Source organism: Anolis carolinensis, chromosome 1 (assembly GCF_035594765.1).
Source record: "Anolis carolinensis isolate JA03-04 chromosome 1, rAnoCar3.1.pri, whole genome shotgun sequence".
Lineage (NCBI taxonomy): Eukaryota > Metazoa > Chordata > Lepidosauria > Squamata > Dactyloidae > Anolis > Anolis carolinensis.
This window is the reverse complement of record NC_085841.1, coordinates 65,291,075-65,316,237: the sequence shown is the minus strand read 5'-3', so window position 1 is coordinate 65,316,237 and position 25,163 is coordinate 65,291,075. Positions and strand designations below refer to the sequence as shown.

The 25,163-nt window shown below is 39.9% G+C and overlaps 1 protein-coding gene across 2 annotated transcripts in view; it reads left to right on the top strand.

The window, feature by feature from the left end:
- The window catches only part of smoc2 (SPARC related modular calcium binding 2), a 211,306-nt gene extending 190,821 nt beyond the window's left edge, over positions 1-20,485 (top strand). For both annotated transcript variants that reach the window (XM_062976010.1, XM_062976013.1), the window contains exons 10-13: positions 7,626-7,728; positions 12,932-13,206; positions 14,001-14,041; positions 18,814-20,485. In XM_062976010.1, the coding sequence (XP_062832080.1) occupies positions 7,626-7,728; positions 12,932-13,206; positions 14,001-14,041; positions 18,814-18,837 (443 nt within the window). In that variant the 3' untranslated portion in view covers positions 18,838-20,485. The remainder of the gene's footprint in view (positions 1-7,625; positions 7,729-12,931; positions 13,207-14,000; positions 14,042-18,813) is intronic.
- Positions 20,486-25,163: the final 4,678 nt, after the last annotated feature.

The following is a 25,163-nucleotide window of genomic DNA, read 5'->3' as shown; positions in this document are numbered from 1 at the left end:
GTAGACAAAGCGAAATGCAAATAGAACAGGCTCGTATAGAGATGCTTAGAATAAAGATGGATGCCGCAGCCAAAAGGGTAAGGGCTGAGACTTTGGCCAAGGCCCTAATTGAGCCACTCACAGAAGAAAATGTAAGCCAGTTACCAATACAGGATCCTTCTGCCAAAGTGTTTGCGCACCTTGGCAGCATGAACAGCCAGTTTTCGGATGAGGAACAGGGAGACTTCTCTCCTTACCCAGAGCAGGGCCCCAAAGTCACTTTTGAATTTCCTGCAGAGCAGAGCGTCATAGCGGGGAGCTCACCCTTGCTCGAGCTACCTGTGCCTCCTGCTAAAACCCTAGGTCAGTCAATCAGGGCCTCAAGGCCGAGTGCTAGTTGGCCCCTACAGACAGCTGCACAGGGAACCATCGATTCGTCAGTGGTTGATGTCATCCCTCCAAGAGGCCAAAGGTTGACGCAAGGTACATGGTGGGAGTCCACTCCACAACAGCAAACTCCTCAATTGTTCCCTTCGACGCCAGAGTCCCAGCTTGTCTCCATCATCAGAAGCCCCAGAAGAGATCTTAAGGACAAGGGTGTCGAAAAGTTTTCGGACAAGCCTGAGGAATTTCTTCTCTGGAAGGCCACCTTCCAGAGAGCAATCAGAGACTTAAAGTTATTGCCTGAGGAAGAACTGACTCTTCTGGCTGCATGGTTGGGCCCAGCCTCATCCTCACAAGTTAAGAAGATCTACGCAGCCCACGTAGCCGATCCCGACAAAGCCCTGGAAAAGGCCTGGGCCAGGTTGCAGCAGAGGTATGGGGCCAGCACAGAGATTGAAGCATCTCTTATGGACAAGCTCCAAAGGTTCCCAGCTTTAAAACTCAAAGACTTCAAACTCTTGTGGGACCTCAGCGATCTCCTTGCGGAATTAGAGTCGGCCAAGGAGAATCCAGAACTGCCCGGTTTGAAGTGCCTCGATCAGCACCTGTCCCAGAGGCAGATCTTGACCAAGCTGCCCTTCACTTTGCAAGAACGCTGGGGACAGGAGGTCTTCAACTACAAGGAGGCCCACTCCCAGGCATACCCTCCATTTTCTCATTTGGTCCAGTTCATCACCAGGGCAGCCAGAGAAAGGAATGATCCACAGACGGGCCTCCCCACCTTATACCAAGGGACCCAGCCAGAGAAGGCACCTGAAGTGGACAAGAAACCACCTAGAGAGGCCAATAGACCCGTCAGCGTAAAGGCAGTCGAAACTCAACACAAGACTGACGAACCCAGGTCGGAGGTAAAAGAGTTGCTTTGCCCTATTCACCAAAAGCCTCACAGCTTGGCCAACTGCAGGGAGTTTAGTAGAAAGACATACAAAGAAAGGCAACAGCTAGTTCAAAGGCAGGGAATCTGCTTTAGATGCTGTGGAGCAACTCCACACTTTGCATCCAACTGCAAAGAAAACATCAAGTGTGAGAAATGCAACAGCCTCAAGCATTGCACCGCAATGCACAACTCCAATATCATCTCCCACCCCAAAGAGAACGCTTCACCAAAAGAAAAGTCAGCAGTCGAAGACACCGACAAGCCAGCCGCACCAGAGATGCAGGTGGAAGTTTCTGCAGTCGCCTGTACAGAGCTGTGTTCTGACTCGCACCAGTACAGAGTTTGTCATCCTATCTGCCTAGCGGATGTATATCCAGCCAAGAGCCCTTGGCTTAGAAAGAGACTCTATGTGGCCCTGGATTCACAGAGCGACGCCTCCCTAGCTACTCCAGAGTTCTTCCGCATGTTTGACCTTAAAACCAAGATGGTCAATTACACCATGACTACATGTGCAGGAAAAAAGAAGTTGCAGGGTCGCATAGCATCTGGCTTTGTTGTCTCCTCTTGCGACCAGAAGAGACAGTTCAAGTTGCCAGACCTGATTGAGTGTTCCTCCATCCCTCGGAACAAAAAACAAATTGTAACTAGAGAAGTTGTGGAGGCTCATCCACATTTGCGACGGTTAAAGAATGCTATACCAGCCTTTCGGCCAGATGTGGACATTGCCCTTCTGCTTGGTGCGGACTGTCCGAACTTGTTCTATGTGAACGACCAAGTTAAGGGACCTCCAGGGGCGCCCATTGCTCAGCTGCTACCACTAGGCTGGACAGTTACAGGCCCAGTGTGCATAAACAAGATGCACCCACCATCGTCGTTGGACTCCAATCAAGCACAGGTGCTTAAAGGTGGACGTCCTACACTTGTGCGCAGTTGCCTAAGTCACATCTCAGTCTACTGCCAAGCAATAACTCCAGAGTATTCCTCCATCTTCAAAGTCTCTGAGAGAGACGAAGCCACAGCGCTCTCGAAAGATGAGCAAAGGTTTTCGGACATTATGAATGCTCAAGTCTCACGAAGTGCAGAGGTGAAAGTTTGCAAGATGACCACAGAAATCAAGATGGGCCAAAGATCTTGCCTGGAACCACACCGTTTTGAACGTTTTTCGGAGTGGCACAGTCTTCTTAGAGCAGTTGCTAGGCTTATACATCGCTTAGTCTGCAAAGATAGTCAGCCTTTGCAAGTTCAGGACATGTTGAAGGCTAAGGGAGTAATATTCAGGTCAGTTCAGAGGCATGAGTTTAGTCTAGAAATAGCCAGGTTAGAACAAGGGCTTGACACCCCCAGTCGGAGTTTCTTGCGTGAGTTAAACCCATTTCTAGGCAAGGAGGGTATTTTGAGAGTTGGAGGAAGGTTAGCCAAAGCTAAACTCAAGGCGTGCATAAAAAACCCCATCATCATACCCCCTAATAGTCACACTGCATTGCTGCTCGTTCGGCATCACCATGAAAGGATCCATCATCAGGGTAGAACTCTGACTGAGGCGACCCTTAGAAATGAAGGCCTGTGGGTGGTAAATGCTAAAAGTTTGGTCAGCAGTGTTATTTTTAAGTGTGTCAAATGTCGGCGACTCAGACGTAACTGTCAAAGTCAGTTAATGGCAGAACTACCTCAGGATAGGACTTTGACAGACCCACCCCTTTCCCATGTGGGAATCGATGTGTTTGGTCCTTGGGAGGTTGTCACTAGGAAAACCAGGGGTGGTGTTGTAAATAACAAAAGATGTGCGGTTTTGTTTACTTGTTTGTCAGTACGAGCTGTCCATATAGAGGTTGCAGAGGGAATGGACACTTCATCATTCATAAACGCATTGAAAAGGTTCATAGCCCTCAGAGGGCCAATTAAGTCAATTCGGTCGGACTGTGGCACCAATTTTGTAGGTGCGACCAAAGAACTCAATTGTGTGTCTAGGTTTGGGAGAGACCCAAAGGTTCAGAACTTTACGAATACTGAACAAATTATGTGGACTTTCAATGTTCCCCACGCCTCCCATATGGGTGGTGTTTGGGAGAGAATGATTGGTATTAGTCGCAAAATCCTTAATGCCATGTTTTTGAGTCATAGGTCATTGACGCATGATGTTTTGGTGACACTTATGGCGGAAGTTACCGCAATTATCAACAACCGGCCGCTGGTTCCCCTTACCAGTGACCCTGAGAACTTACAACCACTGACTCCTGCACTTATTTTGACACAAAAGGTGCCAGGATGGAAGGACGTCATGTTGCCAGTTCCGGACGGAACTCACCGTGCCCTGTGGAAACAGGTGCAGTCCTTGGCCAACCACTTTTGGAAAAGGTGGAAAGCTGAGTACTTAAGCCAGCTTCCAACCAGAAGACTCTGGCAAACCCCAAAGGACAATGCCAAGGTGGGAAACCTTGTGTTGCCAAAGGACAAAGACTTGCCCCGCTATGCCTGGCCTATGGGCATTATACTAAAGACCTTTCCTTGCCCTGACGGTAAGGTTAGAAAAGTTCAATTAAAGACATGCAACAGAGGCAAAGTGTCCATTTTGGACAGACCAATTAGTGACCTCGTGTTGCTTATTGGAGATGTTTAAAGTTCTAGTGTTTGTATTGTTGTGTATACAAAGGTGTTTGTATGTTTTTGATTGGTAAATTCCCACATCCTGGGAATTTAGCGGGGAGTGTTCCGTCCCCCAGGACGATGGTTTGCCTTACCTATTGGTCGTTTGTTTGCTTTCCCTCCTTTACATTTTGTTTGAGCCTCTGGCTGCAAAGGCCTAGGAAAGGTGGCTTGGAATCTGCAAGAGCTGGCTGCAGTTTTCTTTGCAGTGATTGGTCAAAGAGTGCAACATCTTAGGACCGCCCTTTTTACCAGGGTCTAGTCTCCATTTTGGAGCTTCATTCTGGCTATAGTCTTCCAACGTGCTGGAGCTGTGCAAGGCTAACTGGGACAAATCATCCTCAAAACCAGGCCAATCTAAGCCTATCCAAATTAGATAAGTATTGAATTATATTGATCTGGAATAGGAAATCTGGTTAGAGGAGCAGAGTTATTCCATCGCTTCTAGAACTAATCTTTGCTGTAAAGATAGGGAAGGAAAGAGTTTCTCCTTCTAATATAGGCAGCGTGATTAGGGTATAGTGGTTTTATAATCACTTTTGCCTTCTGGAACCAGGGATAATTCTGTGACTAAAACCTATAGAAATTTGTTTCATTTTCTGCAACTTTAAGATCTGTGCCAGGTTTACAACCTTGTATGAATAAACATCCTTTTTTGAAGTTATCCAGACTCAGTCGTTCAATATCTATAGGACAGCTTATAGGGATTTGCAGTTCGCCCGGATAAAGGACAGCACGTTTCAGTTTTATAGCTTTTTATTGTCCGGCGGACGGCACAGTTCCCCCCCCCCCCAAAAAAACCCCACAAGATTGAAAAGAGAATGGGTAAAACATGACAATTTCCACTCTAAAATGTATTTTTAAAATCCGCAAAATTAGAAAATAGTAAACAGAAATTTCAGTATCATAATATATCGTTTTTAATGAACTTTAGCACAAACCTACTGTGGAAGTAGTTCAGAACTATATTATTTACAAGCCTGGCAGCATAGTGAAGGACCCACACAAAACTGAAATCTGTTAGATGCAGACATTACATTTGCCTAACTCACTCATCACCACAAAATTGTGTACTTATTTTTCCGATCCAGACAAAATAAAAATGGATGAAGAGGACTTTAATAGTTATAAGGACATTAGTAGTTATAAGGACTTTAATAGTTATAAGGACATTTTCTAGTTTGATATCAAACATGAAACATGAGACGTGATGTGGAATTTTAATGGACAACCTATATAAATCACCATAAAGCTTAAACAGATTTTATGGATCAAGTTTATTGCAGAAAGTAGAAGCAGATTTCCAGTTGGAAGAGTTGGCACATTTCAAGCTTATGATTGAGCCAAACAAGGCAGAAAAAAACTAAATTAGATTCAGTAGGTGATCTCTAGGTGAGCTGAAATAACATTTATGAGATTTTGGCAGTTGAATTTTATGGAATTGCCTTTAGGTGGTGCAAGCAATTACTTGTGCCACAACAGCTTAGTTCCAATCCTCTTCTTCGCAAGTTAGACAGAACTGCCACCACCCTATTTGCTAGTCAACCTTTACCCCAAGCAATGTCAAACTTCTATTGTGGAGAAGAAACACTTGGCGCCATGAATCCGGTCTTTATAAAGATCTCAGTGTGTGGTTTAGAGGACTGGAATGTAGACCAGGCTGGACCTCTGCCATAGTTTCTTGTAGTATTGGTTCCCCCCTCCATCCCCTAGTAGATATGATGTCAATTAAGACATTGCCTCTTAAACTTTTCATTCTCTAATTCACATTCCACCCACCTACAACATTACTTCCCCTTTCTCTGATATCCTACTAGCTCAGCAACTGGAAAAGACCATCATGGTTGCTACATTAGGATTTTGTAAACAGTGTCTTGGCTTGTATAAAAATATATATTATTAGGATTCATGCCTCTGGCTGCCTCGTGAGAAGCTATTACCCTTTTTATGCAAGGTCCTTGAAGTAGTTCTGCTTAATCACTCCAGAATCTAGAATTTCCCAGGCATACCTCATAGTGTGAAGTAAAGATATGAATCATATCAATATGCTGTAGATTTAAATGTTTGAAGGTATATCCCATTAACACCTTTTTCTAAATTAATGTGTGATACTCAGTTACCCATCATGTCCTATTGTTTGTTTGCACCTGTCTATGAGCAAGCTGATATATGAAGTCAGCAAATGTGATGTGATGTATACACAATACAATTTAATGTTTACTGTTGCAAAATATGTAGTCGGTTGCACTGCAAACTACAAATTTCGAGGGGCAGCTTTAATGTGACATAATGTGACATTATCATGAAAACATTATGCCACACACTAAATGTAGCTTAAGCTCACATTGACCTGTGTAACAGTGGAAATTAGGGTTGGAAAAATATTAAATATTGAAAAACATATTTTTCAAGTACAGTAGAGTCTCACTTATGCAACATAAACATGCCGGCAGAACGTTGGATAAGTGAAAATGTTAGATAATAAGGAGGGATGAAGGAAAAGCCTTTTAAACATCAAATTACATTATGATTTTACAAATTAAGCAACAAAACATCATGGTTTTTCAAAGATTTTCTCACAACAGGAAAAAATGCTGAAATTTATTCATTACTACCTTTAAGGAAAAAATAGTGAAGAATTGCATCATTAGTGGAAAAACAATTTGAAACTGGAAAGCCAAGGTTTTCTGGCAATATAATGTTGTTTAATAAATACCAGTCCATATTAAAAATGTTGGTTGTTCATATAACATTGGCAGCAAGCATTTGGCTTTCTTGTAACATGCGTATAACAAGAATCCATTTCAGTAAATAACCTTGTACTAAACATAATTTTCAGTGAACCTGAAAACTAACATAATTATTTCAGAAATGATTCACAGGTCTGTAGCCATATTTCTCTCAATCAGTATCTTAACTACCTAACCAGGACATTATTTAAAAGGTGTGGGATGAGGATTCTAGATATTATCTAACCTTGAGCATACCTGGCAATATGGATTCTTGGATGTTCTGAGGTAAGAAAAAATCAAACCGATCCTAAGCAAATAAAATATAAATTATCTTTGCTGAAATTTGACTTCACGTAACATATTTTCATGGATGAAATACCAACGATTAATGGTTCCTGATATTTGCCACCATTTCAAGAATGACTAATACATGGAATTGGATCACTCTTCTATTAAAATTAGCACAACACAAGTGCTTAACTTTAGACAGAATGTATTGGTGGCATACAGAATTTTAAACTTCTGTGTAGTACGAGTATATTATTATATTACTCCTCATGGTAGGAACCCCTGGTGGCACAATGGGTTAAATCAGGACTGCTGACTTACAGGTCAGCGATTCGAATTTGAGGAGAGCAGGTGAGCTCCCTCTGTCAGCTCCAGGTCCCCATGTGGGGACATGAGAAAAGCCTCTCACAAAAATGGTAAAACATCAAACATCTGGGCATCCCCTAGGCAACATCCTTGCAGATGGCCAATTCTCTCACACCAGAAGTGACTTGCAGTTTCTCAAGTCACTCCTGACATGGAAAAAAAACTCCTCATGATTTAGTCTATTTTTTATCTAAAACATCCCCAAACTGCAAATGTGGTTTTGCATTTGAGTTTATGGCTGATAAACAGCTTCTTTTAACATGATAAACAAAGAATAAAAATCTCTTTCCATTTAGGTTGTCCAGGAGCCAAGAAGAATGAGTTCTTGACCAGTGTTCTGGATGCACTCTCCACAGATATGGTGCATGCAGTTTCTGATCCTTCCGTGTCTTCCAGCAGGTACGTTTACTTGGCTTCCTGGGTATCTTAACTATGCCGAATAGTGGTTGTTGTTAACTGTTGGATGGAGGGCAATCCATTTTTGGTATCCAAATTTCATTGGGCACCCAGATCAGTTTTCGGAAACTTCCCAAAAATAAGCTAATGGAATATCTGTTTTTGGCTAGGCATCCAAAAGATCTGGGAAGATCTGGCGCATTGGCAGCAATGGGGAATTTACAAGGCTCCCTTTTCCATTCCTGGGACCCTTTCCTTTCTTCCTTTCAAAGGGGCCTGGGTTTGAGGAACAAGGTTAAGAAAGCACCCTTCCTGGGTTCCTTTTCTTTCTTCCTTTCAAGGAAGCCTGGGTTTTAGGAATGGGATTAAGGGAGGATGCGCCAAGTGCTCCTGAATAGAAGGGAAGAAGCCATGCCCAGCAGCCATGTGGGCCATTTCAGGTGAAAAAAATATGGTGGTTGAGTCCTTGGCATTATGGCTGTCCAGAAAAGCCGATGAAGCCAGAGAAGCAGAAGGAAAACGGCTAAAATGAATCTATGCACAAGTCTAATAATGGACATTAAGTAGAGTCATTAAATAGGCTGTCATGCAGGAAACAGGGATGCAATGTAACACCTCAGTGTGCACCTAAGGCACCCATTTTGGTGAAGGTCAGGAACAGGAACTCCCACCTGTGTGTTCAGTCCACCAAGGTGGGGACGAACAGAAATGACCTTGAGGCTGTGGGGGAATTCTAATCCCTGAAGTCTAGAGACTTGGGGTTTGAATACTCTATGCCACTTCTCTAAGCAGTTGCCCTGGAAACTACTCAAGTGAAGTTATGCAGGGAACTCAGGTGTCTTGCTCAAGTTATCTGAGGAGTGTGTCTGGGATGGCCCCTGCCTCAGCTTATACAACATCAAGTTTAAGCCCTAACTTTTAGTTAGTTACTGTTCATGAAGAAAGTTTTAATAGGTAACAATTTAATAAAAGTTGCCCATACAGAGACCAATACTGTTGTCTGGTCTCATTATTTCATTGCTGGGTGGGCAAAAGCAGTATAATTTAGAGACTTACATTCAAATTATTTAAATCAGTGTTAAAGTAATGAAATTAATACCTTCACCAATAAGTGAAATTAATGTCCATCTTTCTTATTCCCAACTCACTGATATACTGGTTAGTTTCACTGCCTGATCTATTTTGTCCCTTGATCTCTGAATATGTCTTTCAATCTCTGCAACACCTTCTTGCCATTAATATTTGTTTCCTTTAGGTCTGAACTACATTGAAGAGACAATAATAATTTCAAAGCAATTCACTCACATCGAAAAGGACCGTTTCATTTTCACAATGTTTTATCAAAATAAGAAATTAATATATTTAAAGATGCCCCATGCATGTTATGTTTAAAGAACAGAATTCAAGATTAAGCTTGCAATTCTATGCACATCTAGTCAGAAGTAAACCCTACAATAGGATAAATAGTTCCCAAAATAAAGATGCTGATGAATTGGAAAGATGGATCAGCAAAGGTGGAAAGAATTTAACAAAAATGGGGTTTCCTTCAGTTGCTAGGTCAATTAACAACATTTTGTGAAGTCATTGCATCTTATCAGGATAATGATTTTTCCTTCCTGATTTGACCCTTTTCCTAGATGCTTGTCTTTTCAAATCTCCTTCCAGGTGAAATAAGTTGTAACTAAACTCCATTGAATGCAATGGGTCTTAAAACAGCCATGATTTGCTTGTTGCACGGTTTCAATGGGACTTATGTAAACCAAGTTTAGCTGGGTCAGGGCCAGCATCTTGAAATACTAGATGCTACGTTTGTAAAAGGCAATGAAGTAATCCAATAAAGCATTCGGTTTAATTTTCTGCAGTGTAGTTTTAAATATCCCATAGAAAGAGGAGAGCTTCTGTTTTTCACTACGTTTATACAAATATATTACATGCTATAATTCAGATACTTTATAAATTGTTGTTTTAGTGCCAAGTGGAACACACTTTCCTTTCTTATAATGCAATATGATGCCTTAAGAGCTAAGATAGAACTTTCAGTAACACATTCTACTCATGCTGTGGCCATTACTCAGAGAAAGCCAGGGCTATGTCAGAGAGATCATAATTTTCAACCTCGTATTTGCTACATCTCAGTCATTTAGCATTTTTTCTTCCAAACTGTCTTGCACTCAGTCACAAAGATAAACCATAAAGAGAATATTTTCTCCCTTCTTTTTCAGTTTTTAGGACTAATAAATGACCCATTCAAATCTGAGCATATTGAAATATATCTGAGTTCTCACCCAATAAAATCAAAGATTGCAAGTTTACTCCACAAATTGGATCATGCCCTCATTTTAAGCACCACACTTATGCTCAGATCTGCAACATTTTTAGAACTGAACATATTTTTCCTGTGGAAATAATCTACACTGAGGTATGCAATAACTCATTTGTTTTATTAGCACTTAAAATCTTATGCCTAATAGACGGAGAACTTATGTCCCTCCAGATGATAGAATATAGAGTTGAAAGAGACTAAAAGTGCCACTGAATCAAAATTCCAATTTATCATTATTTCCTTCTCTTTTAGTATTCCTGACCGTAAGATTGCAGCCCATATTTCCCTAGGTTTACTAAAATTGGCTTTCTTAAAGTACATATTGTGAATCTGATTATACTCAGCATCTTTTTTCCACTGCATAACAATCTCCAAGAGAACATGGTCATGCCCACCTAAGGATTTGGCCATTTCCACTGTTGGTTAGGATTAGATCTAAAAGAACTGATCCCATCATTGCTTTTTTCCACTTTCTGGACCATTTGATTGTCTGTAAGGAAAATGAGAGTTTCTTGGATATTATTTTGTTGGCAGAGTTAGATTTCCAACAAATATTAGGATAGTCAAAATCTTCCATTAAAACTGCATCTCTCCTCTCTGAATGTTTGGTAATCTGTTCCATACTAAGTTCTCAGTCTGGCTTAAGGATTTGTAGCAGACCACCACATTGACACCCCTATTGTTTCTCCTCCTTTTAATTTTATCCAGATGCTCTCAACTTGGCTTCCTGGATTTAAGTCATAGATCTCTTCACAGGTCTAAACATCATTGATGTATGATGCTACTCCCTTTTTCATGTTTGGTCTGTTTCTCTGAAATAGGTTCCACCCATTTATCACTACCTCCCAACCAAAAGTCTCATCCTACCAGGTTTCAGTGATACATATTTGCTTTGCTGTGTTAAGAGTTAGAGTTCATCTTTCCCCATGCTCTGTGCATGGGGAAAGATTGAAAAATTAAAAATTATGTTGAATTGCAGCTTCCAACCATGGCCTATACTGGCTAGAATTTTTTGAAGTTGTCCTTCAACAACATCTGGATAGAAACATATTTTTGACCTGTATTATAAATATTACTTTGAATTCAGTGGAAGTTATTTCCAGGATAAGTGAACAGAGTATTGCAACCTAATTTGTTAGTTGTTTGGTTTAAAAGTCTACAACACCCTACAGCTCCTACAAAATCCTACTGCTAGTTTCTAACTAAAAGAGACCATTGAGTCAATGGGATTTACCTATGTCATCCATGTCATCCATGACTAAACAGTAGGGTTACAGATGCCACTCCTAATTCATGTTTTTCATGTTTTTTGGCTGAGATAATTGAGGTTGTTGCATTTTGGCCATATCATGACAAAACATGACTTTCTAGAAATGCAATAACGGTAATGTAGATGGCAGCAGGAACAAAAAAGAAAAAGAAAAGACCGCATTACAGGTGGAAAGATTCAATCTAAGAAAGCCACAGCTCTGAGTCTAAAAGACCTGAGCAGGGTAGTTGATGGTAGAAAGACTTCGAGGCTTCTCATTTATAGGGTCACCATAAGCTAAAGTCAACTTTACAACACTTGACAACAACAATCTGCTAAGATAGGGCAGGTAGCTGTTACACCGAATATCCTAATATTTACAGAGTGATAAATTATAATGACAATGGAGAAGATATAGGCAGACATAGTAAATGATACTGACCTTTATCAAATAGCAAAATTGTGGCAGGGGGTGCATGCAGATTAATAACAGGAGCTAGTTACAGAGAACGGTCAAATCCTTTGTTTAAACAGCTCCACTGGCTACCGATAAGTTTCCGGGCCCAATTCAAGGTTCAGGTTATTACCTATAAAGCCTTAAGCGGTTCAGGACCTGCCTATCTCCGTGATTGCCTCCTCTCCTATGAACCAACGTGAACCCTAAGATCATCCGGGGAGGCCCTCCTCTCGTTCCCGCCTTTGTCTCAAATGCGGCTGGTGGGGACGAGGGAGAGGGCCTTCTCGGCAGTGGCCCCCCGGCTCTGGAACTCTCTCCCTAAGGAGATCAGGTTAGCTCCTTCCCTGCCCATTTTCCACCGGGAATTGAAAACATGGTTGTTCCAGAGCGCGTTTGAATGAATAGGCCCAATAGAGCTGTCATTAGAATACTTCTTTATGTTTTAAAAGCGTATGGCACTTTATCACTGTTACTCATTTCCATGATACAGCACTTTATGAAACCTGTCCCCGCTGGTTTGCTTTTAATTACTCTGATTTTATCTGCTTGGATTTTAATGTATTGTTCATTATTTTATTTTCTGTATTGTTGAAATGTTTTAAGTTTTTGTCAAATATGTTGTGTCATTGTTTCAGGCTTGTCCCTGTTGTGAGCCGCCCCGAGTCCCTTCGGGGAGATGGGGCGGGATATAAAAATAAAGTTTATTATTATTATTATTATTATTATTATTATTATTATTATTATTATTAAGTGAATTTGAGATTTTTTCAACTAAAAGATAAGAGTATAAGAGATTCTTGGAAATAATTCAAGTTATCAATGAACTTACTTGAATTAACATTTTTCTACTGTTTTTATCTTCATTTTAAGTTCACAATGATGTAGGAACAATAGACACATTCTATGTTACACATCCGTATAATTTGCCTAGTGAAAGGCAGCTCATGCAGGATTGTATATGGTCATGTTGTTGTGTGGACAAAATTGAAGATTCTAGGGGTTGTGAATAGAATTGCCAGAGTAAAAACTGGAGAGGGCTCATCTGTAAAAGACAGAAGTTTAGCAGGTGCTGCTTGTTACCTGGTTCCATGGGAATAAATTGCAGTTGTTTTGTGTGTAATAGCCTTTTTGTTGATATTCAGAAGTATGCTCACTCAATAATCTATGACTTTTTCAGGCTTTCAGAACCAGATCCAAATCACACTCTGGAGGAGAGAGTGGTCCATTGGTATTTTAAACAACTGGATAAAAATGCTAGCGGTGACATTGGGAAAAAAGAGATCAAGCCATTTAAGAGATTCCTGAGGAAAAAATCCAAGCCCAAAAAATGTGTGAAAAAGTTTGTGGAATACTGTGATGTGAATAATGACAAATCATTAACAGTTTTAGAACTCATGGGTTGCCTGGGTGTAACAAAAGAAGACAATAAAGCAGACACAAAGAAACGCCACAGTAAGAGGATTTTCTAACCAGTTTTTCATTGCATATCTGATGTTTGGTTGAAGAAGTCTAGGCATTAGTTGGGTCAGTCATGAAAAGCAATGTAGTGAAATAATAAGAATTATCAGCCAGAATGGTCAGTACATTCCTCCAAACTACAAAACTAAAGATCCTGAGGAAACAGAGGATATGATGAACCCAGGGATCAAAATGGGGATCAGCCCAAAATTTTGGAGACCAGCAAACATCCCAAAAGAGCAGACTTCTGGATCACAGTTAAACCTGGCACATACTTGACAGGTCTGAAGAGGAGGAGAAGGAAAATAGAAACCTGGATTTGTCTCCCTTTTATATAATTGTAAATGTATGCCTCCTCTCCCCAATTATACTTTCCAGATGAGGAGGGTAACAATTTCAAAAGGAGATCCTCTATATAAAGAGCAGAAACTCTCATGTTCAGATTATTACTCTTCACATGACAATAGGACAGGTCTAATATTTCAGTTTGATCATTCAATCAATCCTCAACATTTGCTAGGGTTAGGAACACAGGACTCCTAATTTTTAAAAAAAACTCGGGAAAATCATAGTCCTCACCCTTTTTCTCCCTGTGACAGTGCCTCAAACAGGAGTCCTGCAGAATGCTATGGTTAACATCCAGATTGAGTTAACCATGGAATTGTACTGGAGAACCTAGAGATTCCTAGAGATTTAGTCAAATCTGTGAATAAACAAATCTGCATGAATAATTGGATAGGACTAAATTTCTTGCTGTGAATTAACATGCCTTTTCTCCTTCTTGACAGCTCCAAAAAATAATGGTGAAAGCACGCCTTCCAACAGGCAGGTGAGTACAGGAAGGAAGCTATTCCATGCTCTAATGTTTTGAGCTATATTCAGCTGATATGGATTTTTGGTAGTTAATCGTGTTGTGTTGTTGTTGTTGTTGTTGTTGTTGTTGTTGTTGTTATGTTTATTTATACCCTGCTTTTTCTCTCCAGAAATGATAATCAAAGCAGGATACATTAAAATAATTTCAATACAATTTAAAATCCAAAAATATACAAACATTAAAATAGAATTGAACATCAATGGTATTAATGAAAACATTAACAGTTAAAATCGTTAAAACTCGTTAAAATATATTAAAAACTAAAAACCACAGCACCCTTGACTTAATCTAAAAAATCTTTTTCTTTAAAAGCCTGCCTGAATAAAAAGGTTTTAGCCTGCTGCCATTCTGGCTTCCCTAGGCAACCACCAAGAAAGAAGGCCTTCTGTCTCATTTCCATCTACCAATCATGCTTGTGACAGAGCTGGGACTAAGAGAAGGGCCTCTCCTGAAGATCTCAGGGCCCAGGCAGGATTATACAAGGATATACACAGACCTGTAGCGAGGGGGCGAGGGGGTTAGGCGTTCAATTCCCCCCCCCCGAAATTTTTCAGGTTATAAAAAAAAACCTGGTTTACTCGTGAATTTTAACTGGTTAACCAAATCCCCATGCTAAGTCTATGAGACGCAAAACATTAAGAGTCCCTCCAGACACTATCTCAAGCAGATATTGACAGGTTTGTAGCGGGGGGGGGGGGGGTGCTAGGGGTTCAACCCCCCCCCCCAAATTTTCAAAACCCCTCCTGATTTTTTTTTTCTGGCTATGGCCCTGGATATACAGTCAGTGAAATAGCCTGGACCTGAACCGTCTAGGACTTTAAAGGTCATAACAAGCATTTTGAATTGTGCCTAGAAACAAACTGGCAGCTAGCGGAGCTACTGCAACGGGGGTGGGGGGGGGGGGTGTTGCATAGGTCCATCCATTTAAAAATAGCAAGAAAAAAAATACTTCAATGTGTTGGAGAGGTCAGGCCGTCACCACTCAGTAATCATATGAAGTCACCTTTTGTTTATTACCATATGCTAGATTTGCATTCTCTAAGGCATGTGCTAATTTAGTGTGGGTTTTCACACCTTTGGTAGAGAATCTTCTCACAGCTAAAAAATCTGTTCATTTCTCATCTTCCTAGAGAGTTGGCTCTCTGCACACTACTAACATTTTAAACAAGGCAGTCTGAAAACCATTACTCTGGTAAAACTCAAAGTTATTTGAAAGGTTATTTTAATTATATACTAGTGCCCCCACATGCCGAACACTGTGCTCAAAGCATAACATGGCTTTCCTCTGTCTCCCCTTCTCCTGGCTTCCTGTAATCTGATAACGTCTATTGTATATAGCGAAATAGTCCTATCATTTCAGAGTTTAAATTCTTTATTTCTTTAAATATTTTGCTGACTCAGTCTCAATTATTTTAAAAGCTCATGCTGTGAAATGATAGCCTTGAAATGGTCCTCATTGTGCAAACCATCTGGTGGCAGTTAACGGCTTTAGCCATTTTGAGGCTATAAAGGTTTTTTGCAGATGCCAAAGGTGGCTTTCATCACCAGATCTTGCACTTTGGAAATGAATATGCCTGACAAGGAACAGTTTTAACAAAACCACCCACCTAAAAGAGAGCAGCTATTGGGGGAATGGGCAACAGGGGGTAATAATAGAAGATCTAGCATTTTCCATTTAGTCTGGACCCAATCTGTACATTATGGTGAATGAGGTGATAAACTGAGGTGATAGAATTCTGGACTGGAAAAAAATCACACTGCATAGTTTCTGCAGGCCGTAGTTTTGAACGTTACTTTGTGTGTGTGGAATGGCCTTGCTAAGCTCCCTTTCCCAGTGTGATAAAATTTTAACCTTTTTTTAAGTAAGAGTGTCACAGTATGATACTTCGTTTATTATTTTGAGGTGGTATGATACCAGAGAATTGTACCACTGAACACATAGATAGACTGTTTTTCAAAATGCCTTCTACATTCCCATGCTCCCATGGTTGTAAATGTGAGCATGTCTTTATCATATATATATATATATATATATATATATATATATATATATATCCATCCAGTGGCATTCAAAATGTACATTTCTGCATCTAGATTGTGGGGAGCAATACCAAAGCAGTCCTTACATTCCTCACTGTTAGAATTAACTGAAAATCCTGCATTCCAGGTCTAGTGTTCTTTAATATCACACAACTATTTTGATTTCATAGTGCCACCAAGAAAAAGTTTACTACTTCCCTTTACAGTATTTGAATATGAAAAAATTAAGTATTGCAGCTCACTAACACATGACGCATAAGAGGAAAATATTATGATTGATAGATTCAATGTGGAGTGTTCTGGGTATCATTTACAATGATGGTTCCCAATATCTGGTCCTCCAAGTGATTTGGACTTCAGCTTCCAGAATTCCTGACAGTTGGCCAAGATGTCTGGGACTGCTTGGAGTTGAAGGCCTCTGCGAGGAGAAGATGGGGTGATGGTGACAGGGAAAAGGCAGAACTACTTAATGCCTTCTTTGCCTCAGTCTTCTCACAAAAAGAAAGCCATCTTCATCCTTAGCAACATGGAATAGATGAAGGATTAGGGAAATCCAACCCCAAATAGGGAAACAAGTTGCCCAGGAACATCTGGCCTCTCTAAACAAATTCAAGTCCCCAGGGCCAGATCAGCTACATCCAAGAGTATTGAAGGAACTAGCTGAGGTGATTTCAGAACCACTGGCAATTATCTTCGAGAGTTTTTGGAGAACAGGAGAAGTCCCAGCAGATTGGAGGAGGGCAAATGTGGTCCCTATCTTCAAGAAGGGAAAAAAGAACAACCCAAACAATTACCGTCTGGTCAGCCTCACGTCGATACCAGGCAAGATCCTGGAAAAGATCATTAAGGAAGTGGTCTGCGAACATCTAGAGACAAATGCAGTCATTGCTAATTGTCAACACGGATTTACCAAATACAGGTCATGCCAGACTAATCTGATCTCTTTTTTCAATAGAGTTACGAGTTGGGTTGATACAGGGAATGCTGGGGATGTAGCCTATCTGGATTTCAGTAAGGCCTTCGACAAAGTCCCCCACAACCTTCTGGCAAACAAACTAGTAAAATGTGGGCTAGACAAAACTACGGTTAGATGGATCTGTAATTGGCTAAGTGAACGAACCCAAAGGGTGCTCACCAATGCATCATCTTCATCTTGGAAAGAAGTGACGTGTGGAGTGCCGCAGGGTTCCGTCCTGGGCCCGGTTCGGTTCAATATCTTTATTAATGACTTAGACGAAGGGTTAGAAGGCACGATCATCAAGTTTGCAGATGACACCAAACTGGGAGGGATAGCTAACACTCCAGAAGACAGGAACAGAATTCAAAATGATCTTAACAGACTAGAGAGATGGGCTGAAACTATGGAATGCAAAGATATAGAATGGGGGACTCCGGGCTTGACAGCAGTACGTGTGAAAAAGATCTTGGAGTCCTCGTGGACAACAAGTTAAATATGAGCCTACAATGTGATGCGGCTGCTAAAAAAGCCATTGGGATTCTGGCCTGCATAAATAGGGGTATAGCATCTAGATCCAGGGAAGTCATGCTACCCCTCTATTCTGCCTTGGTCAGACCACACCTGGAATACTATGTCCAATTCTGGGCGCCGCAATTGAAGGGAGATGTTGACAAGCTGGAAAGCATCCAGAGGAGGCCAACTAAAATGATCAAGGGTATGGAGAAGCAGCCCTATAAGGAGCGGCTTAAAGAACTAGGCATGTTTAGCTTGCAGAAGAGAAGGCTGAGAGGAGACATGATAGCCATGTACAAATACATGAAGGGAAGTCATAGGGAGGAGGGAGCAAGCTTGTTTTCTGCTGCCCTGCAGACTAGGATGCGAAACAATGGCTTCAAACTACAGGAAATGAAATTCCACCTGAACATCAGGAAGAATTTCCTCACTGTGAGAGCTGTTCGGCAGTGGAACTCTCTCCCCCGGACTGTGGTGGAGGCTCCTTCTTTGGAGGCTTTTAAGCAGAGGCTGGATGGCCATCTGTTGGGGTGCTTTAAATGCAATTTCCTGCTTTTTGGCAGGTGGTTGGACTGGATGACCCATGAGGTCTCTTCCAACTCTACTATTCTATGATTCTAAGTCCCAAACTCCTGTAAGACTTCACTGATTTCAATGAAAAACCAAGAATTTAGCATGAAACAGTAGAGGACTAGAAGAACAAAAGAATAGAGCAGACAACTTGTAAAAACAAAAATATTTGCATGTTTGTTCATCATTATTCTTCAAAAAAGTGGGGAAAATATTGCCAACTGCCATGGGCTCAAAGACCAGCATTTTGGTATGTAGGAGTTTCTTCCTGTAGTTTTTGTGAGGGGTAAAAAAAGGCAGACATCTGTGAGAGTGGAATAAACAAAGATTTGCAACCCTAATGATGTTAATCCCATTGAACAGGTGGCCATCTATAATTTTCATGGCCAGAAATTTATAGGCATTAATAGACCCATGGTTCTTAACTTTTACTGTTCCAGAAGTTTTGCATGTCAACTTACAGAATGCTGGATCGGTTTTTCTGAAAGTTGAAATGCAAAGCATTTGGACCATTTAAGACCAAAAACCACTAGTGTGAAATTTTCTTATGCTGAAAGTGAATATAAATGAAAAAGATTTTTATTGTTATAATATCATCATATATACCAAAGTAAAATACTATCCTTTTTCCAATTCTCTTTGACAGCAAACCTCAAAGAAACAAGGCTGAACACTTCATATTCAAGGCAATCTCTCAGACATGTGGGAGAATCCCTCACCAAAAGGCAATAAAATGTAGTATTTGCACTTTGTACTTTAAATGTAAATTCACTTTGTAGAAATGAGATATTTAAACAGACATTAAAATCTGTGAAAATGTAGTAACGGCTTGTTTTAAACAGTTAATCACATACAATGTATGTGTCTTTCTGTTGTCTCAAATCTGTACGTCCTGGAGGTGTAAAAGTTTGCATTTAATCTTTTTGGAAAGAATAATGTTCAGTTAGGCATTGACACAGAGATTGGGTTTAGTGTTTTTCTTTTCAATTGTATTGCTTGTTTTCTACATTAATAATAATGATTATGGTTATACCGAGAGCCAGCTTTATTTGAAGTCTGCTGTATTAAAAAAGTTCTTGTATCTGTATTTGAGGTTGCATGCTCCTAAGTCGAAACAAAGCCTGGAAATTATATTTCCTTCATAGGCATCATATAAAAGCATGGGGAATTTTCTCTGTGGCCTTTTAGGGTGATGTAGTTTTCTAATAATTGTGTTGGGCTACTCCAGAGCAGAACTGTACATCAAGAATGCAACCACTAAAGGATTTTAAAAGGTTTTCTCTTCTCTCTTAATTTGTCTTTTTGCATTAAGGTTTTGTAGAGTTCTTTTCTCAATCCTGTTTTTAGAGGACATCGTTATAATATATGTTTATTTTATTTTCAGTCTCCTTTTTCTGTTTTGATGATCTAACTTGCCAACAACCTGACAGGAAGTTCATTGTGTCACTCAAAAGGCTTCTTCCAAGCTTTAGAACAGACATAATAATGTAATAAAGGGGAATATTTGTTCAGCATTGTAAATCTAATTATAAGGAGACAAAGAAGGTGAAGCTGGCTTGTCAAGTGTTTCTTACAGTTGGCTGGACTATGATGCATAACTTGTGGTGCCCCAGGATCTACAAAGGTAAAACCATCACTTGAACAAATTATGAACAGTTGTGTTAAGAAAATGCACTCAGCACAGGCACTCCCTTAGGGCATCCTTCTTGCCATCTGGGAGATGTTCTTACAAGTTTTCATACCTTTCCAATCTTTTGGAGATTTTTTTTTCCACCTCTTTCCTGGAATGCCTTAAGGGGACATGAACTAGCAGATGTGAACTTCATAACAAAAGATTTGAAAAGAACAAAAATAACAACGAACTGAGCTTCAGCCCTTGGATAGCAATAAATTTTAAGCAGCCGGAGAGATTAATGCACAGGGTAGACACACACTGCCAGCATCCCAAAAAATAAAGTTAAATGAAGTGCCTATTTAGGATTGTAGCAATGAACAGTAATCTTTTTTTGTTCATAAAAACAGCCTGGACAAGGCACAGGAATAACAGTTGGCTATCAGGTTCTAATGCAGGCTCTGTGTTTATATCTGCATACATAGCATACTGTTGGCTAACTTTGTACTTTGAGAACAGAGCAGAAGAAAATTAGTCTTGTGGTTAGAGATTTTGTGGAGTAGGGCACAAAATACTAATGTATGTTTTATCTTTGTAAAAACAACATGGAACGTCATTTTTTTTACTCAGAATTTCTTTGATATCTTTTTATAATGCTAAATTTGAATTTAATCTGTATAGATTAAACATGTAGTATGCTATGAAACTGAGTCTGTTTGGTTATTCATAAATAGAGTACATAAATAGGCAGAAAAATTATTGGGTTCAGAGTTATAAGAACATTCATCATTCATGTGTGTGCCCTTCAAGGCCTAGTAAGAAAAAAATCAGCACTCATGACAATCTCAGTACACAACTGATTGATGGAATAGTGATAGTATTATTTATTTACTTTATTTCTATCCTGCATTTCTCCCCACAGGGACTCAAGAGGGCTCACAATTACATGACAACCCAATAAATTGAAAAATGGCAAATACAAAAAAAATTAAAAGCAATTAAATATTTATGTCATTGATATAACTTAAAATACAGTTAAAATATAGTAAATACAACTAATATGTTTTAACACCCCTCACCTGAATCCCACCCACAACCTCCATTAAACTAGTGTTTGGTACTAGTCAGTATGATCTTACATCAGTGCAGGAACAAAAACCATAATCTCCCAAATTCATCAAATTAGCATACCCTGTTGGTGATTTGTGAAGAGCAGCAACACAAGACCAGTCAGAATGTCCCTCTGCACACTACGTAACTGGTGATGTCACATTGTTTATCTGCCGCCATGCATATTGGGTTCCATTGTGTATTGAATCCCATTGCTCATTGGTCCAATATGCAATAATCAGTGTGTCAAGAATGTGTATGAATGTGGAAAAGAGAATTGAAAAAGCAAATGTATGACCAGTTATCAAATAGCATGAGTCATGAAAGGTCTTGATTGGGAGTGCTTTTGATAGTCAGGGTTCATCTGGAATGAAATTTCAAATAAATACATGTGTTTTGCTTGTATTGTGGTAGTGAACCACACAGAAATAAAATATGAGCAGTACAAACTGAGGTTAAGAGAGTTTCAGTATGCAAATGAACAAGAGGGAAGAAAACATTAGATGTTGACAGATTTCCTCTGCAGGAAAATACAAAAAGGAAATCTCTTAAAGATGTTTAAGTGAGGCAAGGTGATTCAACCTGGCATATCAGAAAAAAATCTTTACTTTTTGCAGTATATAATAAAGGGCAGATTAGCACTCGTTCTTAAACTCTTCCTTGACAAGGATAATTTAGATAATACACCTGACATGTTTACACTAGGGTATTATGTAACTAGTTTTCCTTTATTAGAAACCAGTGTAAAAAAACACATACACACAACCTTCTGATGTGGAGAGTGAAAGGTTTATAGCTTTCACTGTACTTTTTTTAAAGAAGGCAAATTGATGTAATTAGAGGGTAATTACTTTGACATTAAATACAAACCAGTTAACTTTATTGATGCCTCAAAGTAAGACTGATTATAGTAAATGACTGATGCAAATTGTGCTCAGTATCCCAACTATTTTATTGCAATTCTGTTAACCAATAGCAGATGTGGAAAACATTCAACAAACAGAATAACATTTTATTCTGCATGAAAAGGCTCCACAGTTATATACATGCATGGCGTTCACTAAGTAAGTATTGAAAATCTAGAGCTTAGCCAAGTTATTTTGGGGGTTGCATCTCCCATAATCCCACAGTCAACATGGCCATGAAAATGTTTTCTTTCTTTGTATTTTAGCATTTCCTGATCCACAAAACAGAAGCTCAATTTTCACTGCACACCATTTTCACATGAATGTAATGGGACAACAACAGATTCTAAAAAGTCAACATTTTAAACTTCAAGCTGGGTATGCACCTGGTGGATCCAAAGCAGCTATGCAGATTTTCATGCATGTATCTCCTTTGCAGCCATCACAGCACCCCTGTTGCACCTGTTGTTTGTTTATTTATATCCCGCCTTTCTCCCTATGGGGACTCAAGGTGGCTAACTGTCAAAGGTGATATAGGTGTGTGATATATAGTTTTCTCCTTCCAATCACACCTTCCCGAAATATGCTGCATAGTAGACTGAATGTCTTAGAGGTAAGCTAAAAAAATAAACCCATAAATAGCAAAGGCCTTATCAGTTGTCAGCAGAGTATATCTGCATCATCTGACCTTGTGCTGCTCATTGTTTAAGAATACTCTTTGACTTAGTTTGCATCCAAACTCACAGAAGGCTTTTAATCTTGACTCATTGCTCTATGTACAAAATATACACACACATCAGAATCTCATGATCTCCTATCAGTCAATGACATATTCAGAGATATACTCACAATGTAGGTAACAGATATCAGCAACAGATGCACGGCAAGAAGCAAGAGAAACATGGACAGATTTATACCTACTGCTTGCTCGTCATCATCCAGTGACAGGCCCATAGCCAGGATTTTGGTTCGGGGGGGGGGGGTGAGTTTGAGTGGGAGAGGGTCTATCCTAGCAAACCTTTTGTATTGTTATCCCAATACCCCCATGCATATGGGATATATTGAGCATGGTGATCAGATCATTATATGAATAAACATAACAGTTTAAATAATAAATGTAAAGCCTTCTTGCGGACCACCCTGAGAATTTGGGGGGGGGGGGCTGAAGCCCCTTAAGCCCCCCCCCCCAGCTACATGCCTGCCCAGGGACAAAAGTGAATGATGCAATCCTCATCATGATTGTCACATGGTCATGACTTATCTTCTTCTGCATGTCCCTTGAGTTACACATCACCACCCACTTAACTCTTCAGCAGGTGTGTGACCACATGTCCATTAGAACTGTATTTTCCATCAGTTTTGCACAGTAGGGTTACAGCCAATGCATTCCTATCTAAAATGCATTATCTATCTAACACTAAAAACCACAGCGGTATTGTTCACAGTACATAAAGAATCCACGTTTGCATCACCAATTTTAGTAATTAATTAAATTCATTATTGCATACAATTGCCCAGTTCAGGTTTGGTCCATATTACTTTCCTACCTTAGAGACAGTGCAACGGCTCTATTCTCTTGTTACTTTCTGCAATGCATACAACATGATTATGGAAAACAATACACGGTGACAGGCAAAACTAGGAAATGTGTCTCCTTAGTACCACCATTGTGGTATCTTATGCAGTTAGGGTGGAAAATAGAATAAGCTCTGAGAAAAGTGGCATTCTTGGTAGTTTGCTTATGGTCTGCCAATATTCAACATTGAGTACATAGTTAAAAATGTGTAACTAAGTAGCATCTCCTCCTTGATTCCTCTTCCCAAAATTATCCAAACAGCCAGCAGCTGGTTCAGGCAAAGAATATTTGTTCACCTAGACAGGAGGATGACAATATCAAGCTCCTCAACCCAGCAATTAAGGCTATGTCAAGAAATTGCAATAGGGTTCTGTTTCAGATTCTTACAGTTTCACTGGCCATTGGGATGGCATGAAGAGTTCATCTGTATGTGCCCTGACCACCATATGAACAGAACTTTACTGCCTGCTGAAATTGCTGGGTGCTTGAGTAGGTTGACATGGCAGTAGTTACACAGCCATTTACAGAGCTGTAACTCCAGATTACAAAATCATAACAGAAACACCGAATGCTAGCCAGTAAAAAATAATTTGCTGTAATAAAACAACTCATATATGTTGAGCTATTGTGTCCTCCTCTTGGAGCAAAATCATGTTTTCCTATTCTGATATCAGAGAAAAGCTGTGAAATGGGACTCAGAGCCTTGATGCTCATTAATCAAAAGAAACAAGAATAAACAAGGGGGTTGTATTGGAGGGGAGAAGGTTAGTTGCCAACAGGAATAATGTCCTTCCACCACCTACCATCAATACACATACCAAAAAAATCACAGTTCTTCCCTTTTGACAGCATTACACTGAGAGCACATCGTATGTAAAGAATGCCAGTCATGTAACTGATTGCAACTGTGAGCCATGACATTTCTTCCTGTGCCCATCACATGCATCTGAACTTCTCAAAGTGTACAAAAAATAAAAGAGGGTGGTGGTGGTGGAAAGTCCTTTCTTTGTTGCAATGGGAATGACATCCTGTGCTCAGACTACAACCCAGCATGTGGAAAACTCTCAGCCTTAAATTTCTTTGCATTTCTCCCTATTGACCTACATTCCTGTCCTCCTTTGTTATAGCAGATTGTGAGACTACTGGTATCCCCATCCCTCCTCCACCTTCACCACCTCCACCACCACCACCTCCTCCTCTTCAATTTCATAGTTATCTTCTTTCAAGCATTAATTTTAACAGTGACACAGTGAAATACCCCCTTGGTCAGATTACTGCCACCACTTTTTTGATGGATGGATTTCTCATTTCCAGCTATGGTGGATGTCACAAGATTTTTTGATGATTTTTCCAATTATTTTCCCCACTGATTCCATTTGAATGAAAATGTTTTTCTGCTTGTGTCCCCCTGTTCACTGTATTCTCACTAAATGTGCCTATGAAAGTGAAGACAAGCCATGGCAGTATGAGCAGTGATAAAAATCCCATATATAAATAAATTTACTTCTCCTTTATCTGCATTAACTATATTGGAAAATTACAACATTCCAGGATGCATAAGACCGTGCATCATCTGCCTGCTATGTAGAGATTGAAGATGTGGAACTGACTGAAATAAAAAAAATGATAACCCTAATTCAGCAATAAGATGGTTGAATATACAAGGGTTCAAACCCAGAATCTTCAAGAGGAAAGCACTCAAATGCCTAGTCCTAGATAGATAAACCCACCAATTTCTATTTCTATCTTCATTCATGTGTGCATATGTGTGTATGTATCTATATCCAGTTCTT